This window comes from Hyaena hyaena, unplaced genomic scaffold (assembly GCF_003009895.1).
Source record: "Hyaena hyaena isolate Hyena2069 unplaced genomic scaffold, ASM300989v1 scaffold_46, whole genome shotgun sequence".
Lineage (NCBI taxonomy): Eukaryota > Metazoa > Chordata > Mammalia > Carnivora > Hyaenidae > Hyaena > Hyaena hyaena.
Genome location: NW_024080678.1, coordinates 2,642,525 through 2,667,567, shown reverse-complemented (window position 1 = coordinate 2,667,567; position 25,043 = coordinate 2,642,525). Strand labels below are relative to the sequence as shown.

The following is a 25,043-nucleotide window of genomic DNA, read 5'->3' as shown; positions in this document are numbered from 1 at the left end:
TGAAGGTAAGTGACAGAAGCCCACACCAGGAAAGTTCCTGGGGTTTTTTGCCAGAAGAGTCTTGGCCAGAGGAGGCAGGCTGGTTGTATGTAGCCCTTCCCCACTGCTGGTGAGGGCATTACTGAGGCAGAAGAAAGAGATGGGCTGGGAGTTCGGGGGGCGGGGGGGGGGGGGGGGGGTCTTAGGAGGGATAGCTGCTTCATCCTAGGACCAGCACAGGTGGAGTCCCTCAGAGGCCATTGTTAAGAGGCTCTACTCTGGAACTAGATGTCAGATAGCCTTGTTCCCTAGAAACTGTGAGACCTTGGCCAAGTCCCTGCCCTTCTCTGGGCATTGGTCTTCCCATCTGTAAAATGAGGGGCTGTGACTAGCATGTCTTATGGGCTCTTCTGAGCTCTGACTTTTGAGTTTCAAAAGTTCCTACTGGTCTTATGCAGTTGCTGAGGTTACAGTTTATGCTTAACTCCTCGAATCTTTACACTGAACTTCTGCTGATCACAGGAACCTTATCCTGGTATAGGAACTGTGCCTGCTTTCCCTATTTTCCCAGATCGTGCCTCCCAGCTGGTTGGTGCTGTTTACTAAGCATCCTCATACAACTGAGCATATTCCTGGGCATAGTCACACTATGTAGCACACTAAGGAGGTCCATCTTAACAAAAAGAACATCAGACTTGAAACCTATGGAACCTGCTTCCTTGTCTCAGCTCCACTTTGGAACAGGCTGCTTCCCTTGGAACCACCCCTTTCCAGGGTTTCAGATTTGCCATCTGTTAACAGTGTGGGTTTGGACTTGATGCCGCTAAGAGCCCTTCTAGCTCAGGCATTTCAGGATTCTAAGTGCCCTGGGACTCTTGTGGTATTATGTATAAGGAGGAGATGCTTTGGGTGCCAGAAGGGGGTACTTATATACGCCTTCACAGAGAGGGCTGGCAGCACTCACTTACCCTGAAGAGCACAGCTAGTCCATCGCCCTACCTTTGTAAGCACCTCCCTATGTGCAGCACTCTGTGCCAGGACCCTTGGAGGCCACAAGAAAGATGGGGTTCCCATGTTTAGGAAGTATAGTTAGGCTGAGAGAGAAGACACATGCGCATGACTAAGCAGAAGTTCAAGGTGGGATTTGCTCAGGTCCAATGGGACTGCCAGCCCTTTTATTCACTGCCCATATCTGCGTCCTCGGAAACTAGAGCAGGACCAGGCACAAGACAGGGACTACATGGATGTTTATGCATCTAATGGAGAGATGAGGGTGGGATTCTACTGGCCTGAAAACTCTCCAGAGGAGACAAGCCTTGAGCCCTGAGTAGAACTGTATGAGAGTAGTGATAGGCAGTGGGTGGTACCCAATCATCCCCGAGGCAGACCTCTAGGCCTCATTATTCCAGCGTCCTGAGGCCTGAGGTTTAATGTACTAAGTTTGTGGAACCTGTTGCTTTCGATTCAACTTTGGAAACATCCAGAGCTTTCTGGTTATGTAATGTCCAGAGTCAGCCCTGGCTAGGTGCCCTTGGCTGCCAAGCCTGGTCATGGGACAGCTTATGTCTTCAGACGGCCATGGGGAGAGAGGAGTGTGGAGGGGGGGAACCAATGAGATCAGCAACAACCAAAGAAACCCCCCACTCTACAGCCCCCGACAGTCAGTGAGCAAACAGTGAAACACGTTAGGCAAAGCAGAGATTCAGGAAACACCCCCTCCTGCTCTGGGACAATCCATCACATTGTGGACGCTCTGTGGCCAGCAGATCTGAGAGAAGAGCTGGGAGGCAGTGGTTCCTAAGCTTGCCCAGCTTCCCCACTTCCTTTGGGGCCCGGATGCCAGGGTGATGAGAGGCCCTTCCTGTGGGCAGAATGTCCCATTTCCCCCTGGCTGGTGCCAGGCCGGCCTCTGGGGGGTGACCAGAGGCCAAGTTACATTTGTTCACCCATCAGCTTCAGAGCACATATTCACACTGTCCATTCACTATCCTTTACCCAGGTTCATGGAACCAGGGTGCTGGGCACGGGGAAGTAAAATTCCTTGTTTTACTTCTGACACAGGCTCAGAGGGGAAATGACTTGCCCAGTCATGCATTTAATTAAAGACAGATCTGGTTCCCAAGCTAAGGTGTTCGTATTCCTTCCCAATCCTGTGTGTTCTTTACATGACTCCTCAAATCTCCCTGCCATGTCGCTTTGATCAGCGGTCACTGTCTAATGCCTTTTTATTAACTCTGCCCCTCCTACCAGCCCAATATTAGATAACTTCTGGAAGGGTCATCGCCTTTCTATCCCAAGAGGCCACTGAATTCTGCTGGTCTCCAGGTAGCAGTCAGCTAATCAGGTGTGGGGTGTAGGAATTGGGAGAAGTTCATCCAAATGTCCCTCCCCCCTCCCCCTGCCTTCTCATTCTCTCTGTACGGAGTGCTATGCTTCAGGCCTGGGATACAAAGATAATATTTGTTATAATGAAAATAAGACTCTATTCAAATAACATGTTTTGGGCATTTACTATGTACCAGGCATTCTGCTAAGCCTTTGCATGGATCAGTCCTCACAACAGCCCTATGAAGTAGACACACATTATTCTCTATTTTACAGGTGAGGCAACTGAGACTTGGCAAGGTCATGTAACAGTCAAGTTCATACCACTAGAAAGTGGCAGACTGGAGGGAAGCTATAGAGCCTTTGCCAACAAGGAGATTATAGAACAGCGGAGCTGCAGGCTGATTCATCACTCCTGCCCACCCCCACCCCAATTGTGTGTAGCTCCCCCAGGGAACAAAAAGAGGTTAGCTTGGGTTTGTTGTTTATCATCCAGCAGTGTAGCTCTTGACTTGCAACATCCTGCAAAGGGTGTACTGAAAACTCTTTGTAGGAGGGAAGGAGGGGAGGCCAGGGAGGCGAGCCTGCATGAGTTTTGGCACTGGTCCCTGGGTGGCTTTGTTCTAGTGGATTAGAGAGTCTACCCCAGAGAGTCAGCCGGGGTGAGCAAGGGCTCCCTTAGAGCAGGATTGAAGGAACTCAGAGAACGTGAGAATTTGAGCCGTCCTGTCTGACCTCTCTCTTCTGTCTTAGAGTTCCCACCCCCTCCCCTGGAACTTCTCACCCAGATGAAAGTCGGGCAGACCCTCTCCCGTATGCTAATTACAGAACTGCTTGTCCCACTTTGCAGGCACCTCTTGAGTGTGCAGAGACCCACAGGTGTGCGTGGGGTGGGGGGAGTGTTTGAATATTAAGGGAGCTTATTTCAAACCCAAGGTTGGAGATTAGCTGGAGCAGAGGCACTGGGCTGTAGTGCAAAGGTAGAAGTTTCTAGAATTGGTCGACCTAATCTGTAGGGACCTTATCTGCCATCAGGACCATGGGAAAGTGGTCTGCTTTACCAGGAGCTGCAGTCTGTGCAGTGGAGACATGCTCCCAGGCTGGTGCAGCAGGGGACAACACATGGGGAACATTATGTCCCAGCTGGTCCTGGGAGGGTCCCATGGGGCGGCCCCCTGGTCATGTGCTTTGCAGGTCCTGACTCTGGGCAGGACAGATTCGCTGGGCAATTAGAATGCTTGGCCCCTGGGGACTTCCCTCCTTCAGTGGTTTGTCTACTCACATGAGCACTGTAGCAAGGTCTGGCCTTTGAAGCTCTGGTAGGAAGCTTCTCTGCACGACCCCCCCCCACCCAAGCCCACAGGAAACTGTTCTCTTCTCAATGCCTGTAACTCTTTCTGCTCTGGGTCTCTCATCCAGCCGTCAATGGAGACTGCCTGCATTGTCTCGTGCTCCCCTGGCCTCCCTTGCAAGACAGCCCGTTCTGTAAGAGAAAGGCCATGCACTTGGTATCTCAGTCAAGCATCTAAAGGCTCTGAAACTCAGGTGCTTAACTGTGGGTTGAAAGGAGTTCAGGATGCAAAGCAGCACCTGGCACAGTTCTCTCTCTGGCGGGCATGACAAAATTATTTGACATAATGGTGACATTTCATGCTGTCAATATAGAGTGAAGACCAGGCATTCCATAAGAAATACTCAAAGCCCCCCAGATTCAGAAACTTCTTTCTTACATTATTTGTCTCTTTACCCTGAGGGAAGTTAACTTCTTAGAACTTTTGTGTACATACTACCAAGAGGGGAGGCCCAGAGGCTTACAGGGTCCAACGTAGTATGTGTCTACACACAAAAGAACACTATTCAGCCTTAAAAAAGGACATTTTGTCATTTATAGCAACTGGATGAACCAGGAGGACATTATGCTAAGTGAATAAGCCAGACACAGACAAATACAGCATAGTCTCACTTTTATGTGGAATCTAAGAAAGTTGAACTCACAATTAAACGTCTCACAGAAGCGGAGTAGAATGCTCTCACTAGAGGCTAGGGGCTGGTGGCGATGGGGAAATGTTGGTTAAAGGGTATAGAGTTTCAGTTCTACAGGATGAATAAGTTCTGGAGATCAGATATCAGCATGCTGACTAGAGTTAAGAATACCCAACTGAGGGGCACCTGGGTGGCCCAGTCGGTTAAGCGACCGACTCTTGGTTTTGGCTCAGGTCATGATCTCAGGCTTTTGTGGATTCAAGCCCCATTTCGGGCTCTGTGTTGGCAGTGTGGAGCCTGCTTGGGATTCTCTCTCTCCCTCTCTCTCTGACCCTCCCCCACTCATACTGTCTCTGTCTCTTTCAAAATAAATAAACTTTAAAATAATAATTTCAATACCAGATTGAATACTAGAAATTTGCTAAGAAAACAGATCTTAAGTGTTCTCACACATATGCAAAAGGTAACTATGGGAGGTGAGGGACGTGTTAATTATCCTGATTGTGGTAACCATTTCACAATGTATACGTATATCAAAACCACCTGCTGAACACCTTAAATATATGCATTTTTACTTGTTGATCCATACCTCAATAAAGCTAGAGAGAGAGAGAGAGGGAGAGAGAGAGAGAGAGAGAGAGAGAGAACAACCTGCTTAGTCTGAAGTTCCAATCCAACTTTAAATCTCTGCTTTAAGAGATAAGGCTGGGCAAAGAGCCATGCAAAGAAGAGGACCAAACCTTTCCCTCTGCTGATAGAAATTTCAGTAGAATAGTTTTAAGCTAACTTTTAGTGAATAATGTGCACCAAGTACTGTTATAAGTCATGTAATAATTATGGAGTAAATACATTGCCCCATTTTACAGGTGAAGAAACTGAGACCTAAAGAGGTCAAGCTTTCCAAGTGGCTAGTAAGTGGCAGAGACAAGAATTAGACTGCCAATCTGTCCCCAGAACCTGAGTTTATGATTAATCCTCTAGTGCTTTGACTGGATTAGATTACCTTTAACAACTTTTCCAATTCTGAGCTTCTCTGATTTTCTGACTGCAGGACATTACAAACCTATTACAGCCCTCCTAAATTTGTTAAACCAGTTCTCAATCTCCATGCATATAGACCTAATGATACTTTCATGATCAATATTTGGGTCAACATGGGATCATTATAAAGAAAAGATAACGAAATGAGTACAATCTGTCTTTATCGTATTGTCATACTCAGAACTGACGCTGAAAGGCAGCACTGTGTTTATCAGACCTAATCACTTACAATGTATTAAAGTTACAATACTGCACGCAAGTGCTACAAGCCATGTTAAAATCAAGATTCCTTCAAATTCTAAAGTAGTGAGAACTGAGCAGTTGAAGTCACTGGACCCTAGACAGGGGCTGATCCTCACTCATAAAGCAGAAAGGAGATGAAGGGGAAAGACCGGCAAGGATGTACTGAGGCTCTGGTGACCTGGGTATGCAAGACCCAGAACGAGGACTGAGTTGAAACATTTTCCAGGAACTCAAGGAACATCCACACCAGAGAAGAAGCTGATGGGCACAGGAGGGAGTGCAGGGAACATTCTTGGAAGGCCACACTGGATGGCACACACACAGCAGTGTTCTTAAGCATGGTTCCTGTTAAAGCCAGAGAGGCACCATCCATCACTGAGGAAGTGGGGGGTAAGATCTGACCCACCCCTGCTCCCCCGCGGCATCATTGAAAACTGAGTGTGGACAGCACTTCTCACAGTGCTTGGCTGCGTTTCCTCATTCAGCTGGTGGGCCTCTCGGAAGAAGAGGGTTAAAAGAGAGGCCAGGTAAATTAAAACCATCTGCACTGATGGTCGCACACAATTAGAACAGCATTCCCCTTAAAAAGGCAGAGGCCCCCAAACTCTATGGGTCCAACAGACCCTTTATGATGGTGGAGGTCTTCGTGAACCATGTATCCCCACCATCCAGTCCCCACTAAATAGAAAATAAGGAGAAAACCCGGCCCACTAGTACGAATGGGAGGCACTTAGATGAGACACCAATGAGGTGATGTCTGGCATTTTTTTAATTACCGTAAGAAAATTAATAACGCATGCCAGGAGATAAAGGAGAGACACTGTCCTGTTATAAACCCCTGGAGACCACCAGCTGTCCAGGGCCTGTGTGCTCGGAGAGCTGGGAGGATAATGGGATTGGGCCACAGCTTGCTGCCCACTCCTACCCTCACCAGCTCACGCGGTTAACAGAGTTTTCTCGACAGATCTGAGCCCGTGTAAGATTCATGGTCATGACCTGGAATCACCAAGTGATTATGGTCACACCAGTGGCTCTGAGCACATGTAGATAAAGGAGGTGCAACAGCCATAAAGAGCATTTGCCTGTATCAGACGCCCTTGGGCATGAAGTTGTGAGGCCACAGGAAAAGAGAGCATAGGATAATGGCTAAGAGCATGGGATCTGGAGCAGATTTCCCCATCTGGAATCCTACTTCTGCCCTTTGCCAACCATAAGGCCTTAGATTAGCAACTTTACCTGCCTCAGGCCCAGGATCCTAATCTATAAAATGGGCATAAATAGTTCCTGTCTCATGAGGATGTTTTGGAGGTTAATATTAGAGTAGGATTTCTCAACTTGGGTACCCCTGACGTTTGGGGCCAGGTAACTCTTTGCCATGGGGGCTGTCCCATGCATTATAGGATATTTAACAGCATTCCTGGCCTCTTCCCACAAAGGCTGATAGTAGCAACACACCTTCTCCTATTTGTGACAATCAAAAATGTCTCCAGACATTGTCAAATGTCTCCTGAGGTAGGGCTAAAACTGCCTCCAGTTGAGAACCACCATCTTAGAGGATGTTGTAGATAAAAATGGCCAAATATTGGCATTTTTATATGGTTCAACTTAATTATTATTTAATACTAATTAAACTAATTATAATTATATAATTATATTATTTATAATAATTATTAATTAATAATTATAAAGGGTTTAGTTTAAAAATCTAGAAATTTTGAATACATATTTATATGCTTTCCTGGGATAAAGGAACCCAGTGCTTTCAACAGATTCTCAGAAAGATAAAAACATGGAGAACCCTGGCCCCGAGTTCAACTTTCACCAACCAAACACAATTTCTGAGTCCTTGTCTGTAAAATGGGTATAATAATCCCTCCTCCTTGGGTTCTTAGGAGGAGACACTGAGGGGAATGTAAGTGGAAGGCTTTTAGGCACTGAAAAATGTCATGGAGATGTTATCAGAATGCTGGCCACCTGCCTTCTCAGAACGTGGGGGTCAACATTGGTGAGGTGGGCAAGGACCCCTTTCACAGCAAATTCTCTGGATTTCTAGAAAGGTTTGGGATATGAGAAGAGTATATGTCTGGTGCTGTGTTGTGGGCATGTTGGAACGGGAAGTGTGAATGGCTATATGGAAAGGTTTCTCCAGGATGGTACCAACCATGGCTCAGAGAAGAGGAGAAGGGGTGGCTGGGAGGTCAGTGGCCACATGACGGTGGATTAAAGGAATCAGATTTCTATAGAACAAATGACAGCAGGCTTTCTGAGCCCTGGTCCTGCTCTCATGACGTTTCTTCTGCCCACAGATGTACCGAGGCTTCACCAAGATGCCCCACGTGCAGTACATCCACACAGAAGCTTCTGAAAGTCTTTGTGGCCTCAAGCTAGAAGTCAACAAGTACCAGTACCTGCTGACAGGTAATGGCCAACTCTAGCATCTAGGCCAGGTTTGGCCAAGGTCCAGCAGTCCTTTACTTCAGAAGGATAGAGGAGTAATAGACCCTGAAGTGTCCTTAGGACCTTAGCCTTGCACCCACTGAATTGTAAGGACTGTCTGGTATTGAGTGCAGCTTGCTTGGCCTGTGGTGGGAGCTACACTGACGCTGGGTTTTAGTGTCGGCACCACCACAGGGCCTGTGAAGGAAATGGAGTTTTGCCTAGTTTTGCACATTCTCAGCTTTACTATATAAATCAAAAGGGATTGCTAGGACCTGTTCCTCTACACCCACAGTCAACCTACTTATTGGGTCTGGTGTTGAAAGTTACCCACCTTCAGGAAGTCAGTGTAGGCAAGGAAAAAACAAGAAGAAAACCAAGAAAGCACTGGTGAGGGGAGGGGAGGGTTGGCTTTTATCCCAACCCCAGTGCTTCATGGGTTTAAGACCTTCTGCAAATCATTTAACCTCTCTGAGCTTTGTTTTCCCCACCTGGGAAATGGGGACGCAGTTTTCCCTAAAAGGTATCAGGAAGGATGAAGTAAAATCATCAGGTTGGAAAGTATTTAGCACAGTACCTGGTCTAAGGTGGGTACTCAGGAGGTGAGAATTCCTTCCCCTGTGGCTGGGCTCTGGACACAACTCTCCTCTCGTCCCCTTTCCTCCTCTAGGCCGTGTCTATGATGGTAAGATGTACACAGGACTGTGCAACTTCGTGGAGAGGTGGGACCAGCTTACCCTCTCCCAGCGCAAGGGGCTGAACTACCGGTATCACCTGGGTTGTAACTGCAAGGTAAGCCCTGGAGGGAGCAGGCAGAGGAGATGCTGGCTCATTGTCCCAGAAACATCACTTCCTGCTGTACTGGGCACTGGGCTCTTGGGCTAAGAAGGGCATGCATGTCTGGCCAGGGCAGAAGGTCAGGTGTGAATAGGGGTGGTCAGGAGTGTTGCCCCCTGGCTGAGTGGTGAAGAAGGTGGGGGAAGAAAGCCTTTCTGCTATAATCTGCCCACCTCAAGGCTGCCTACTTGGCAACAGCTGGGGCATGAGGACTCTTCAGTGTCCCTGGCCTCTCCTGTGGCTCAAGGTGGTGGCAGGTACAAGATCCTTATAGTGGCAGGTCTTGTCCAGCAGTCCCAGTGGGTTCACCAGGGCCGCTGCCTCATTTGTGGGCAAGCTGGCACAGGATTGCTGATGCCAATTGCTGCAGAAGGCCAACCAGCCCCATTCCTTGACTCAAGCACAGGGCCCATGGCACACAGCCTGCCTGTTGTGGGAAGGAGCCAGGCTGTTCTCTCACTTAATTCTCACAACGACTCTGTGTAGTGTTTATTACTACTATGCTCATTCTGCAGATGAGAAAATAGAGGCTCAAGTAACGAGCCCTAGGTCACACAGCTCACCAAGCCTGATTTCTAGCTGAGGGCAGCTAGATGCCCAAAGTTTATGCTTTGATCTTTCTAACTCCTCAATTGCAACCAACAGCTGAGATCTCTCATCCTTGCCTGTTACCATCTGAGAAAGAAAAGTTTTCTCAAATGTCTAATTCCAGCACTTTCTGGCTGTCTTAACAGGAATAAGTTACTTAACCTCTCTGAGCCTCTTTTTCCTTATGTGTAAAGGGAGATAAATCTGTTATGAGAACTAACGTGAATAACATAGAAACACTCAGCAAAACATCTGGTACTCAGTGGCGCTTAGTAGGTGTTGGTGGTTGTTACTGATATTATTTTCACCAAGGGGCTGCTGTGACTGGGCTCCACCTGCAGTGCTCGGACTCCAGACTTAAGCAAGCATCAGGACTGGGGCCACCATGGCAGAGCTCATCAACTTTTGGCTGTTATCTAATTGCAGATCAAATCCTGTTACTACCTGCCTTGCTTTGTGACCTCCAAGAACGAGTGCCTCTGGACCGACATGCTCTCCAATTTCGGCTACCCTGGCTACCAGTCCAAACACTATGCCTGCATCCGGCAGAAGGGTGGTTATTGCAGCTGGTACCGAGGATGGGCGCCCCCGGACAAAAGCATCATCAATGCCACAGACCCCTGAGCACCAGACCCTTCCCCACCTCACTTCCCTCCCTTCCCGCTGAGCTTCCCTCGGACACTAACTCTTCCCAGATGATGACAATGACATTAGTGCCTGTTTTCTTGCAAATTTAGCACTTCGAACACTTAAGGAAAAGTCTATGCTGTCATATGGAGTTTATTTGGAACCATCCTCCTGGCCCCCACCCTGCCCCTTCTTTTTGGTTTTGACATCACCCATTTCCATGCGGGAATTTTTGGGGCCATGCCAGAAAGAATGAGGAATGCACACTCCTCTTCGTGATAATATAATCTATTTTTTTAGGAAAACAAAAACCGAAAAACTTCCCCCATTTGGGTATTGTAACACCTACCCCTCTCCCTTCTCCCCCACCTTGCCATCTCCCAGACCCTCTTCCCCTGTCCTCCATCCCAGTACATAAAAGACACAGACAAGGAAGTTGCTGAAAGGTCAACCGTTTCAGGATCAGTCCAGGGCAGCAAGCAGATAGACTCAAGGTACGCAGAAGACCATATACACTGAGGAGATGCTACTGCATGTCCAACCAGACTATGTCTGTCTGTGTCTGCACATAAGAGTGAGGGAGGGAAGGAGGAAACTGCAGGAGAGGGTCTGAAAGGGTGCAGCACACTCAGCTCCCCCAGCCCAGTGATGCTGGGGTTGACCAGATGTTTCTGAGTCTGGAGCAAGCAGCCAGACCAGAATAACAGAACTTTCTTAGTTGATGAAGACTTAAACATCTGCCTGAGGTCAGGAGGCAATTTGCCTGCCTTGTACAAAAGCTCAGGTGAAAGACTGAGATGAATGTCTTTCCTCTCTCTATCTCCCACAAGACTTCCTCCTGGAAAACTCTGGTAGATTTGGCCAGGAGCTTGCCTTTATGTAAATTGGAGGAATGCACACACTGTACACTATCCACAGATATAGCCAAGTAGAGCTGGGTAGAGAATACTATTTCCAAAGTAGGGTTTAGCTCACCTAGGGGGATGTGTTTGTATACACATTTGCATATACCCACACGGGGACATAAGCTAATTTTTTACAGGACACAGAATTCTGTTCAATGCTGTTAAGTATGCCAGTAGTATAATCTCTTCTATTTTGTTGTCGTTGCTTGTTTGAAGAAAATCATGACATTCCAAGTTGACTTTTTTTTTCCGTTTTAATTAAAATTTGAAATTCTGAACACCCTTGACATCCCTCTAACTGGGGTCATCTGACCTCTGTCCCTCTCCTTTTCTCCTGCTTCATGTTTGGGGCCTTTATTTAACTGCCTTACTGGCTTGGCTCAGATGGGAGATGAGAGTTAGTGTGGGTCAGGGGCCTGGGCACAGGAGGGAAAGCTGCCTCAGCTAGACAGCTGCTTTCCTGGATTTCGGGACAGCCTGCTCTTCTTCCCCCAGCTCACTGCGGGGCACACGCCATCTCCTGAGGTCCTCACCTCATGGGATTAAAATTGGTGGTCACTAGGGAAGCCTGACTCTGCAATCAGCTGTAGGGTGTTTGTTGTGTTTTTTTGAATAAAACTATAATATAAGTTCTCCGATTAAATAAAATTATTTTCAGGTTAAGTGTTGAAAGTGAGATGCCAAGAGCAGGTAATAATGCATATTTTACAGAGTTGGGGGTGGTAGGATGGTGACATTAACATGATCACTCTGTCTCTTCTTTCAGATTATGGCTATTATCCTCTTAGTATTTGTATCTTCAGTTCATTCCACTTTAGGAAACAGAGCTGCCAATTGAAACAGGATTTAAAAAAAAGAAATAGACAACACATTGTAATGTCTTGCACACAGACACACAGACACACACACACACAGACACACATGCAAATGCCCAGGCAAGGTATTTGGCAGAACTCCTGAGTGGTAAGGCAGTGCAGGCATCTGGTTTCCACGGTATTCAGTGGATTATCTTGTACCTTTCACCCTATGGTCATGCCATTTAGCAGTTGGGAATCGGGAGGCTTTGCCCTCTCAATGTAGCTGTGTAAGCAAGAGGAGCTGAGGTCAGCAGACCAGTGGTCTTTAAAGGGTAAGCCCAAGCCCTTGGTGTTCTGAGATTTTCTTGATTCCAACCTCAAAGTCTTACAAGATGAGTCCCTGACCCAGCCACACAAGTGTCCTCCCACAATTGGACATCAGCGTCCCCTCTATGAAGCATTGGCTGTCCTTGGTCCCTGATGGGTCACCTCCACTCACACAAGGAGGGAACTGGGGTGAGGCCTGATCATGAATCATCTGAAGTTTTCCTGCAGAAATGTTGGTGGAACCACAGTCCCATCTGTCAGGCCCTGACGAAGAGAACATCAGGTCCTGGGTAAAGAAGGGTCCTTTGCAAAGCGATGTTGGCAGAGGGCGGTTTTTGAGCTTTCTATAAGCTATAGCTTTGTTTATTTCACCTTTTCACTTACTGTATAATTTAAAGTCATTTATGTAGCTGAGACACTTCCGTATTTCAATCATATCGTGAACGTTTTATTTTGCTAAATCTTGTGTCATGTGTAGGCTTTAATATGTGTACATTGTGTTTAAGAGAAAAAAAATGAAACCCACATGCCGCCATTTTCCTGAATCAAATTCTAAAGTGGAAAGGAGGGTAAAATACTTCTACTGTGCAGGCAGCTGGACTGGCGAACTGGAGAAATAAGAAGGAACTACCACTTGATACTCATCCATCCCCCTCCCTATCAGCATCCCGGTGCTTCCTGGAACAGGAAGGAAAAGGGGAAAACAGCAAGTACATCCATGTCCTTGCTCTGTATCAACTGGCACTGGGCAGTCTGCTGGTCATTCCCATTCTTTTTCCCCCCTAATTTTTGACCACCCAGTTGAGAAGCCATGATTTCTCCTAAAAACCCAGGGCCATTGGAGCTGTGATTCCAAGACCTCTTGGCCTCATTTGGCCATCTCTTCTCCTTCCCTATCCAGAAAGCACTACACCTGGGCTCTCTGCTCTCAGACCTGTGCTCCAACTGGCTGGGTAGATAATACCGGAGGCTCCTGTCCTTTACCATCACCCAGCTCCAGACCTACGTTATGGCAGCGGAGATACAGCCCATGAGTACCCATTTTTCATATGATGGTTCTTGAACAATTAAAGAAACAAATGACTTATTGGAACAGCTCTGTTTTAGAGACACTGTGGCCCTTAGGAAATAGTACACTCTCTTGCCCCAGCCTTTCATCTAGTGTTTGATGATCACCAATATGGATTACCCCAAGATGGCCCCCAAAAGTTAGGCTCCTGGCTACCAAAAGTAAAAATATCACTACAATAGTTTTACACAAGGCAAATACTTAAAAAATCTGATGACAGAAACAAAACAAAGTGCGGGAATGTAGGGGAGGTGGATATCAACAGCCTCCAAATTGGCTCTTGGGAGCCATGAGGAGGGGAAGAACTTAAAGACCGGTTTGTGCTCTGAGGGGAAGGGCTTCACAGACCCTCCCATGCCCTCACCTTTTCCCTTGGCCAGTCTGCTGTCCTGAGACCCAGAAGTGACGGAGAGAAACCAACCAGAGAAAACCCTGTCTGGAAGGAATGTATTTGTTGCTAAATTTTGTAGCACTGTTTACAGTTTTCCTCCATGTTATTTATGAATTTTATATTCCGTGAATGTATATTGTCTGTAATGTTGCATAATGTTCACTTTTTATAGTGTGTCCTTTATTCTAAACAGTAAAATGGTTTTATTTCTATCACACACCTGTAGTCCCTTGCCTCCTATATCCTGACCACCACTGGGGGTAATACAGACAGAAGAGGGCCCTGGAAGCTGGTCTTGCCTGGCCTGGCTACAGGCAAATGCACATTCCCCTCCATTCATTCACTTCTACGGCTTGAGCCCACCCTGCCCCAGTCCTTTCCCAAGGCTGGAGCAGGCATTCTAGATTTCCCCGAACTGCTAATCCAGCCCTGACCTTGCTCCCTATTTCCATGGCCAGGGTTCTCCATAGTTCTGTAGTATCTGGATCCATATCTAGTTATTTATTAGCAGTTCAATATTCCCAGACTGGAGCCCTGACTTGGCTTTCCCTGTTTACTTCCTAATCATCTCACACCATGAAAGTGAAAGGGGAAGGCTGCAAACAACAGTGCCTGATGCCAAACCCCTGCCTGAAATTCCAAGTATGGCTTGGCCTACTTGAGAATGCTAGGAACTCAAGAGGTCCCACTATAGTGGTGAACCCCTCCCAGAGCTTACAGCTGGACCCGTCATCCTCAATGAGCTGGGTTGGCTGCAGACCCCTCACCCAACTTTCATCCCACTGTTGACAATGTTCCAGGGTATAGCTTTTGTCCCTATTTTAAGCTAATCTTCTTTGATCACCTATCATATATCAGGCACAGCACTCTATTTACGTGATTACAGTAAATTTCAACAACTCAATGGTGTTGTCCCACTATCATCCATAGTTTTTAGCTGAGGAAGCCAAGACTCAGAAAGGTTAATTCATTGCTCAAGACCTAGTATGTTGCAGACTAGGATTCAAATTCATTTGGCCTGATGATAATTCTTGAATTTTCTCTACAGTGTTCATACTTTGTTGGGATATGTCAGGTTGCACTTATCCTTCTGTTTTTTAAAATTCTATTTATTTATTTTGAAAGAGAGAGAGGGAGGAGTGGGATGGGGCAGAGAGACAGGGAGAGAGAGAATCCCAAGGAGGCTCCACATTGTCAGTGTGAGCCTGATGCAGGGCTTGAACCCGCAAACTGTGAGGTCATGACCTGAGCCAGAGTTGGACACTTAACTGACTGAGCCACCCAGGTGCCCCTCCACTTACCATTCTTTTTTTTTTTTTTTTTAATTTTTTATAGTTTATTTATTTTTGAGACAGAGAGAGAGAGAGCATGAGTGAGGGGCAGAGAGAGAGGGAGACACAGAATCTGAAACAGGCTCCAGGCTCCGAGCTGCCAGCACAGAACCTGATGCGGGGCTTGAACCCATGAACTGCAAGATCATGACCTGAGCCGAAGTCAGACGCTTAACCAACTGAGCCACCCAGGCGCCCCTGCACTTACCACTTATTCCAACCAGCATATCTTGGATTCTATGACTCTCATTGGCTCAGATATAAGGGAAAGACAATCAGTGGAGAACCTCTTGGCCTGTTAAGACTGCTCCCACATGGGGCCTGCAGTCTTACCCATTAGTATCTCCAAACAGAATTTCCAGGTAAGCAGCCTGAGCCTGGGACGCTACAAACAGGCCACAGTCCCTAGCTGGGGCATTCGAATACCTTAGTAACCTCCCTGTTCCTCAAGATTCACAATCCTTACATGGCAAGCAGGGGGACATGGCCCTGAATTCCTTTGACCAGTTTAAGAAGACCACCAACACACAATCAGATACATTACAGGCTATTTCCAGCTGCCCAGAAATCTTCCACCCAACTTCTTCTGGCTGTGGGATGAAGAGTTCTCCACGTTTTCAGGAAGACGTTACCCCTCCCGCCCAGCTGTCCTATGAATGGGAGGCTCTGCCATGAGCTCCAAGCTAAGCTCCAACTGCTTCCCAGAGATGACCTCAGGTACATCCACAAGTCAGAAAGCAAAGGGGATACACAAGGAAAGTGCCCTTCGATGACCAATGCAAACAAAGCATTACAGCTTTTATTAAAGTTGGAATCAGGTTCTGCCCAGGTCTCAAGGGAAACAACATCCAACCTTTGAAACATCTTTTATCTTTATTATCAACATTTGGCTCCAAAATACCAGCTCAAGTTGTCCCCAGGTTGGCTGAAAATTCCCAATATCCCAAGAGATGCCATCCACCTTTGTCATTTGCCCTGCTACCTAACATTTCACCTGAAGAGTTCATTCTTTCCCTAGGAAAGCATGGTATTCTCACAGGACGTTGCAACTCTTCCTTAGAGCCCAGGTGATCAGGGAGTGGCCCCTCACCCCCCTCCTCCATCCAAAGGGACTGAAAACATGGATATCTGTGTTCATTCTATATCATTAAGATAATCAGAGTCAAAAAGGGCACTTACCATTGGCTTATGGTTGGGGAAAAATGTTTGCTCCACAAGTGGGAACTTCTCAGGACCCAGAGAATGGAAGATCTTAATGAGCTGAGAGAACTAGGAGAGAAGAGGGAAGAACATTAGTCAGTCATTGTTATCCAGTATGGTGGAACTTCCCACTTGATCCCAGGCCTCCAGTATTTGACTATTCTGAGCTGAGAGGCAGTAGCTATTCCCTGTTTACAGGATGAAGACCAGATTCCTTGGCTAGAAATTTAGCCTCTCAATTATCTGGTTGCATCAGCCCTTCATTCCTGCCAGGCCACTAAGTTCAGCTCACTTACATTTAATGAGCATTTACTACCCCCTCAACATTTCACCCAAGCACAACCTGCTGATATTCACGCCATGTCTCTAGTCTGCAAAGCCTTTCTTTCTAGAGAGGTAGTCCTACATAACAGTTTAGGGTGTAGACTCTGGATTCAATTTCTCCACCACTTAGTAGCTGTATAGTCTGGAAAGTTGCTCCAGGCTTCTGAACTTGTTTCCTCATTTGTAAGTGGAGAAAGCAAGAGATCCAATGTTGTAAGGATTAAATACACAGTGTATTAAAAGCCGTGCCTGGTCCCTAGGAGCACTTCATTGTTAGATATTACTATTTATCATAAATATAGCTGACCCTTGAACAACATGGGTTTGAAATGTGCAGGTCCACTTATATGCAGATTTTTTTAAAACATAAATACAGTACTGATATTACAGTACTGTAACTGTATTTTCTCTTCCTTATGATTTTCTTAATAACATTTTCTTTTCCCTCGCTTACTTTATTGTAAGAATACAACATATAATACACACCACATATGAAGTATGTGCTAATTGTGTATGTTATTAGTAAAACTTCCAGCCAACAGTAGGCTATCGGTAGTTAAGTGTAGGGGGAGTCAATAGTTATACAGATTTTCAGAGTTGGCATTCCAACTCCTGCATTTTTCTAGGGTCATCTCTGATTTTTCTGGTTTTACCACCACACTCCTTTCCAGCAGTTCGAGCTGCATCCCTTCCACACCTGGCTCCTCTTGCTTCAGCATTTCCTTGTTTCTAGAGAAAGGTCGCTACTGTCTCTGAGCTGGATGGTAAGCTTCTGAAAGGCAGGCCTTGAACTTAAATTTTTCCCCATCAGCCCACACCACCTAGCACCCTTGGAAGCTCCCTTTGTTCTTAGCACTGTACTTTACCACTGGAATAACAAACTGAGCATGGAAGAGTGGGCCTTGAGAAGAGATAGTGTGGGCAGATGGCTGAGATAACAGTGTCTTGCTAGAGGAAAGCAAGGGGTTTGAGGAGCTTAGAAGAGGAACAGAGAAGGGGTCAGGGTGACTCCCTGGAGCAGATGACACAAGAGAAGATGGAAGGGCACTTCAGGTGTGCACTGGAGACACTCAATGGCTGTCAGAGTTGTGGTCCTGGATTAGGGGACAGTGAGAGAGGAAGACAAAGGGTGATTGATGACAGATCCCTGGGAGCCTTGGATTTATCCAGAAAGCAAAAGGGAACTCCTGTTGGATATAAGTGGGAAGGGCATGGGAAATTCTGATCAGGAAGATAGAGAATGCTGTAATTTGTGGCCTAAGGTGGGTGCCCATTGGCTAGAAGGCATGCCAAGTCTTATACCAGACTTGACTTGGGAGTAACTCAACACTAATGGCTCAGAGAGAACGGGTAACTTAAGAACTTTCTGAAACTAGACTTGGTCTGCAAACTCCTGGGGTATAGTCTGCAGTTGTGATGTAACATGGAGTCCAGTTAGAGGGTTTGAGGGATCTCAGAAATATGGGAAATGATGGGGGATCCCTCAGTTTACAGATAAGGATGCTGAAGTCCAGAGAGTGTGTAACTCTATAATCAAGCACATGAGTTTTGGAGATGCCCAGCTCTAGTTTCCTCATCTGTACAATGCAGACATTAGCAAAATCCACTCCCCAGGGTGGTTCTGAAGGTCAAATATAATATGTATGTTAAGGGGCTCAGCACAGCATACAGTGGTACTGAATTGTAGCTGCTGCCATCACAATGTCTGTGTGGAAAAACAAAGGGGGAGAGGTGGGCTAATACCTTCTATGACCCTTTCCAGGATCTGGGATGCCATAGACCAAAAATCTCAGGGTAGAATGAGGAAACCAGAGCCATGATAACAGTGGTTAAAAACTATCCATATCTACTAAATTAGTGTATATATTCATCTGATAAACATTGAGTGCCAACTCTGCAGAGACCTTGATGATACTCATTATTTGCTTAATGAATATAATAATAATTGTCACATATTGAGTGTGTACTTTGTGCCAGTCACGTGTATTAACTCACAACCTTACCAGGATGACCGTATTATTATTATCATTTAAAAAATATGGAAAATAAACTCAGAGTGGTTGAACAAGTTGTTCAAGATGACACAGCTCATAAATTGAGGCTCCTGGAACTAAGGCAATCTGGCTCCAGAGCCCATGTTCTTGACCACTGCCCTCCCACCAGGAGGTCAAGCAGAGGGAAATAAAGTGAGAGAAACGATGGCTAAGAGCTTCATAGAGCACGCTAGAGTACATACTCCCAGCCTCCACATTTCCTATCTCCCTACCCTGCTTTATTTTCCCTTTGGAAAAGTTTTCAAATTTTCAAGATTTCAAAAATTTTCCCTTATGAACCACTTCTATGACATATTACATACTGGGCATATTTATTAACAGACTGCATGTGCCCCTGGTCACTAGAATATAAGATCCATAGGGCAGGGATTTTGGTCTGATCTGCTCACTGCCATGTCCCCAGGACTTAGAAGAGTGCCTGGAACATACTAGGCATTGAATAAGCATTTGTTGCATGAATGAATGATATCTAGTAGGGAAAACAGATAATACACAAAAGAATTGATAAACAGATCATTCTAGATGGACATAAGTATGAAGGGGGTGGAATAAAGCAGAGTAAGGGAATTGAGAGTATTTGGGGGAGTGGTATCCTCAGAAAAGCCTCTTTTACAGGTATATTTGAATGAAGACTCTAATAAATCAAAGGATGAATGAAATTAATGAACACAAAGCAGGGAAAATCAAGTGTTGGGGGTTGGAGAGATATGGCTTCAAGTTCCGGTTTCACCCCTCCCAGGCTACATGACTGGGTGAGTTCCTTAGCTGCTCTGAAATTGAGATTCTTTTTCTGTAAAATGAAGTAATGATGTCCACACAGCAATAGTTTGAGCACCAGGCAGCACGATTTTCTGATAGGCAGTAAGTGCTCAATAGTGCCGACTTAACCAAAATGATACAATTTAATATTAGTAAGAACAGTAAGGCACCTTAATATTACCACTAATGTTATTTATAACACTGTATCGTACCATGTTGTTATATAGTATTCATTAGGCAATAATTACAAGAGGAGGCCTGGGGTCCAATCTGCTTATTCAGTTGCTTAAAAAAGACTCATTACTGAGGACTCCATGCTGAAGGATGGGATGGGCCAATTTCAGGGCTGGGGTGCCACCCACTGCCGCCCACCTCACTCTAGGTCAGCCTGGCCCATCACCTACCACCCAGGGCTTGCTGCAGAAGTTGTAGACGGAGTAGAGGGAGTTGACGGCAGGCAGCCCTCCATACTGGAGGCCGATGACCAGGCTTCGGTAGTCTTCGCCCAGCGCCATGCTGTAGGCATGCTGGCGGACCAGGATGAAGTCTGGCTTGAAGGATCTGCAAAGAGAAGGGATGGCAGTAGTGTTACTACATTGGGCATTGATGGAACACGAAGGCATGGGGTCACAGCCTGCTGGGGATAGCGCTGACCTGGCTGGGTCGCTGCCAGCAGGGAGCCCTCGGTTCAGAATGGGGAGGGGGTGGGGGAGGGTGGAGGGGGACAGTCGGATAGAAACATACAGCAGCTACAGGATAAAAGGGCTGAAAACAACTCATATTTTATCTATTTTCCTTTTTAGGTGGTTTTCTAGATTTTCTACATTGAACATTCATTTACAATCAAAGGAAAATGTATCAAATAACTCAGTGAATATACTGCCATGTTTACTAGGCAGCACGAATTGCCTTACTGAATCCTCATAACTGCCTGAGGACGTGGCCATTGCTGCCAGAAACTCCATTTTACAGATGAGCACTGATAAAGGAAATTTTCAACATTTTTTTTTTTTAATGTTTGTTATTTATTTCTGAGATAGAGACAGCGTGAACAGGGGAGGGGCAGAGAGAGAGAGAGGGAGACACAGAATCCCAAACAGGCTCGAGGCTCTGAGCTGTTAGCACAGAGCCCGACGCGGGGCTCAAACCCACGAACCGTGAGATCATGACCTGAGCCGAAGTCGGAAGCTTAACCGACTGAGCCACCCAGGCGTCCTGGAAATTTTCAACTTTTAACGATTGTTTGCTCCGAAGCTCCCAGGGAAGCTATACTTTAACATCTACCAAGGTCAAAATGACTCGGCAAAACCTCAACACATGGGCTCTGTTTCTGCCCTGAGTGCACATTGGGTACATCTGCTTTGTTAAAGAAAATAGCCAAAAAGAGCATTCTAAACACAAAACATAGAAAAAAGTAAGAAAATTCCCTGGTTCCCATAAGATTAAAGTCATACAGCCCTGCAACTATTAAAACTTAAGATAAAGCCTGCAACTTTCTGAAATGTTCCTTGTCTAATAATTTGTAAATTTTATGTAAAAAAAAGAAGGATATAACTCTACATCAAATGTCCCTTACCGGAGCACTCTACTCTTTGTGAAGACTGTATTCCCAGTGGCTGTCCTAACTTGAGCTTGAATGAAACTTCCCAAATTGTTCTGAGCTTGGGTCTCATTGCACACCCCAGGCCCTGGCACCATGGAGCATACATGGGGTGTAATTAGTATGTGTTGTAGGAATGAATGATGTACATGAACATTACCTCCTCGTCCCTAAAGGAAATGGCAAGGGCCTCCCCCATGGGAGCCATGTGGATGGCTACCTCTTGGGTATGGCTGACACGGGGCTCATGGAAATGGTCAATCATGTCACTCTGTAGTTAGGGTCTGAATTGGGTTAGAAGCCTGGAATTATTATGCCTATATCCTTATTGCTTTCTTAGAGCTGAACCAGTCCACCCAATGGATTTTACAGGTGGGGAAACTGAGGCCCACAGTAGGGCAGTGATGTGTCCCAGGACACTAGGCAAAACACCATGCCAGAGTGGGAGGTCACACTCAGGTCTGTCCTCTGGCTTTCCTGCTCTTTGTGTGCCACTATGCTGGCTCTTACAGCAACAGAGAAGGAAGGAAAGAAGGGGAGGGTGGTGTGTCCCTAACAGGGATCTGATGACAATACAGAGGACTAACAAAATACAACCATTTTCTGCTTTCATCCGATTGTAAAAGTAATACGTGTTCATTGTGTGAAAGAGAAAAAAAACTTTGAAAACACAAAGATGTCAACAAAATTACTTGTAATTCTCAACTCTGGGAAAATCCCTAAAAAACTTTTAAGTGCTTCCTTATATGTACATTACAATCCAATGATCTACTTTTTTTTTTAAAGAGTTTATTGTCAAGTTGGTTTCCATATAACACCCAGTGCTCATCCCCACAAGTGCCCTCCCCCATGCCCATCACCCCTTCCCCTGTCCCCGAACCCCATCAGCCCTCAGTTTGTAATCTATAGAATATGCATTCATACTCATAATTGACTTCATGCTTTCTATTAATTATTATTTTTCTATTTTCCACATAATATTCTAGTATGAGCATTTCTCCTACTAAGAAAACATCTTCAAAAATACCTTTTCTAATGGGCACAGTCTACTGAATGGATATACCATAACTGAGTCAACTTACCATCCACTATTATCAAGTAGGCTGCTTCCAATACTTCACACACATATATCTTTGCACACAAATCAATGCCTTCCCTTTTTTTTTTTTTTTAACAATTTCCTTAAGACAGATTTTAAGAAGTGAGATTACTGGCTTAAAGGGTATGAATTATTCTTTTAAGTACCCAAACATGCCCCCTTTTAAAGGTGTCTGCTACCTGTTGCACATAACAGTGTCTATCTATATCACGGCAGCTCCACTAGCATAGCAGTTTTTTAAAAACATACATTAAAAAACATACATTTTTTAAACTTGATAAGCAACTTTCCCCAAGATGCTCTGTATCCCCCACAGCTGTCTCAGCTTGCATTTCTCTGACTTTAGTGAATCTGAGTACTTCCATTAACCATTTGCATTTTCTTTTCTGTAAAATTCTGCTCACATATCTTTACTGACATGAGTTCTGTGTATAGGATGCTGCCCTTTATCTTTATCACACTATCCTGTGTAGCAAAACTTTTACTAGCTGTTTGCTTGCTTTTTTTTTTTTATGGCTGTGCACCTTCAAAAAACCATATAAATGCATTTTCCATTTCCTCCTAGTCAAAGCGACCCATCTCTCCTTTTTTTTTACTTCTCTGCTTTGATGATCTGAGGGTCCTCCAGGGCCCTGGTTCTCACAGTGAGACACCTCTTACACGCAGCAGCATGGCTTCCCCCAGAGAAAACAGTGGCAGCAAACTTGGTGCCTCACTAGGGGTAACTCCACTCTGCCCAGGAGGAAATAATTAAAAGTCTCATGCTGGTTAGCCTGCCATTTTTTTCACTGTTTATGGAGAACTCATAAGAGAGAGACAGCCTGGTGGCCGGTGGGGGGTGGGGTGGGGGGTGGGGGGGGGAGGGGGGCGGGAGGAGGAATGGGGAGGGAAGCTGGCTCTCTAGAAAAAGAGGGTGCCCTTCCAAGACCATCTTCCAAGAGGAGTATCTGAGGGCCTGTCTTGGGAGACCCCAATTCCAGTCCCAGATATTATGATGCACTTTCTCTCCAGGACATCTAGAATTCACCTCTAAAGTGGAATCTTTCTGATTTCTTGAAATAAAAGTAGTGGTCACTTCCTCTTTGTCTCTAAGGATATGGAAATCTACCTCAAGATGCTATATTCAAAGTGCTCTTCCAAAATTATATAGCCGTTCCCTGCTGAAAGCCCTCTGAAGGCTTCCTCTTTCTGACAACAGATTCTAGGCAGTTTACCATGGCAACAAGGGCCATGCCCACCTCTCCATCCTCACAATCTACCTTTCTCCCTCCCTCATCTTCCCTGAACCACACTGAAACCTTCTCTTCTTTTAACTCTCTCCCTGTATGCTCTTCCCCAAATGGTGCCAGGGGGCCTCAACTTCCTCACTTACTCATCAGCTTGGATTCATTTCCTCAAAGACACCTGCCCTGCTTACTCTATTGAAATCTGACCCAAACCCCATAGTGCCCTATTTTCCTTTCTTCACAGCTCTTGTGGCAATTTTATTTCTCCTGTTTTATCTGTTTAGTTTTTTATTGCTGTCTCTTCTGTCTAAAGATGACAGCTCAATGGGAATAGAGGACTTGCCTGTCCTCAACAAAATAGACCATACCAATGTTTTAAAATGAATGACTGAATTAACCAATGTATGTACAAATGAGTGAATAAATGAATGAGAATGAAGTGAAATGACCACTGGGAAAGGGCAGGATCTCTTTATTTGTAGTACTAGCAAAGAGAACTGAGTCTGACAGCCAGAATTACCAGGAGATATCATGTGGCCACTAACAACTAGGGGCTGTCTTACAAGGCAACATGTTCTATACTCCTGGAGATGTTAGCATCGTTAAGAAAGTCTTAACCCCAGGGAATTCAAGATGGAACTCATGATTTCTTACTAGTCTCAGGTATAATATGTGAAAAAATAAACACTTTCTACGAGTGATATACCTGGGCAAGCCAGGCACTTGTTACAGTTCAAATGCTGCCATTCATTGCCACATAGAACACACAGGGTCCTCCCTGACAGCTTGCAGTATGAGGGATTTGCAAGGAATGCAGAGAAATTAGTGATTGAGCCAGGCGAAGTGTGGCATGAAGTTCCTCCCTCCATACCCAGCACCTCAGCTTCTCTAGAGATATCCAGTCAAGGAATGGCTAAGCCCTGATGTCACCCTAACATCCAAGGATGTGGCTACCAGCAGTTCTCGGGCCCTGAGAGTGGGCTGAACTCCCCCGTAGAGGCCAGAGACCCTGAGATGACAGGGATATGATCCCTGCTTTCAGGAAACCCACAGTCCAAGAGGAGTTGGATGTAATTCTACAGGACTAGGAATCACAAAATGCACCACTGAGTAAGTGAAATAACAGAAGCATGTACAAGGTATGAAGGTGGACTAAAGGTGTATTCAACTCTGGTGGTGGGTGTGGATAAGCGTGTACTAGGAGGCCTGGATCTTGACAGAAAAGCAGAGATTTGCCATGTGGGCAGGGGTGTGTAGGTATTCCAGGTAGAGGGAACAGCACCTGTAACCATCTTTTTCTTCTGAGTTGTATGAACCATTAAGTTCCCTTTGATCCCTACACTGGTTTGACTTGGGTCTGTTGTCTGCCATCACTCTTGCTCTAATAACAGAAGGAATTAGCAAAGTTTGCAATTGGTTCCATGGCTGGAATGTAAGGTCTGAGGAGGTGGTGGTGAGAGATGAGGCTGGGTAAGAAGTCCCAACAGCTCTCACAAGGCCCTTCCTACACCCTTATCTCCACAGTCCCACTGGGCCCAAGCCCTGCATCTTTCATGCTTGGGCAAGATGGCCTCCTTCAATACCACACAAGTCAGCACATCCCAGCTGAGCCTATGCCTGGGTTTTCTCATTATTTCAGCTTTAGACTTAATATGAGCTGTATCATTTCAGTTCCTGGTTCCAGATCTTTCTCAGAAGTGTCCGTCAGGGGGCGCCTGGGTGGCTTAGTCGGTTAAGCGTCCGACTTTCGCTTAGGTCATGATCTCGTGGTTCGTGGGTTCAAGCCCCGTGTCGGGCTCTGTGCTGACTGCCAGCTCAGAGCCTGGAGCCTGTTTCAGTCTGTGACTCCCTCTCTCTCTGACCCTCCCCTGCTCACGCTGTCTCTCTCTCTCTCTCTCCTAG

The 25,043-nt window shown here is 45.9% G+C and overlaps 1 protein-coding gene across 2 annotated transcripts in view; it reads right to left on the bottom strand.

Annotated features, from left to right (window-relative positions):
* SYN3 (synapsin III) overlaps window positions 1-25,043 on the bottom strand; it is a 432,592-nt gene that overhangs the window by 294,347 nt on the left and 113,202 nt on the right. For both annotated transcript variants that reach the window (XM_039230445.1, XM_039230444.1), the window contains 2 exons: window positions 19,621-19,777; window positions 16,059-16,148 (listed from right to left, as the gene is read on the bottom strand). In XM_039230445.1, coding sequence (XP_039086376.1) covers window positions 16,059-16,148; window positions 19,621-19,777 — 247 coding nt within the window. The remainder of the gene's footprint in view (window positions 1-16,058; window positions 16,149-19,620; window positions 19,778-25,043) is intronic.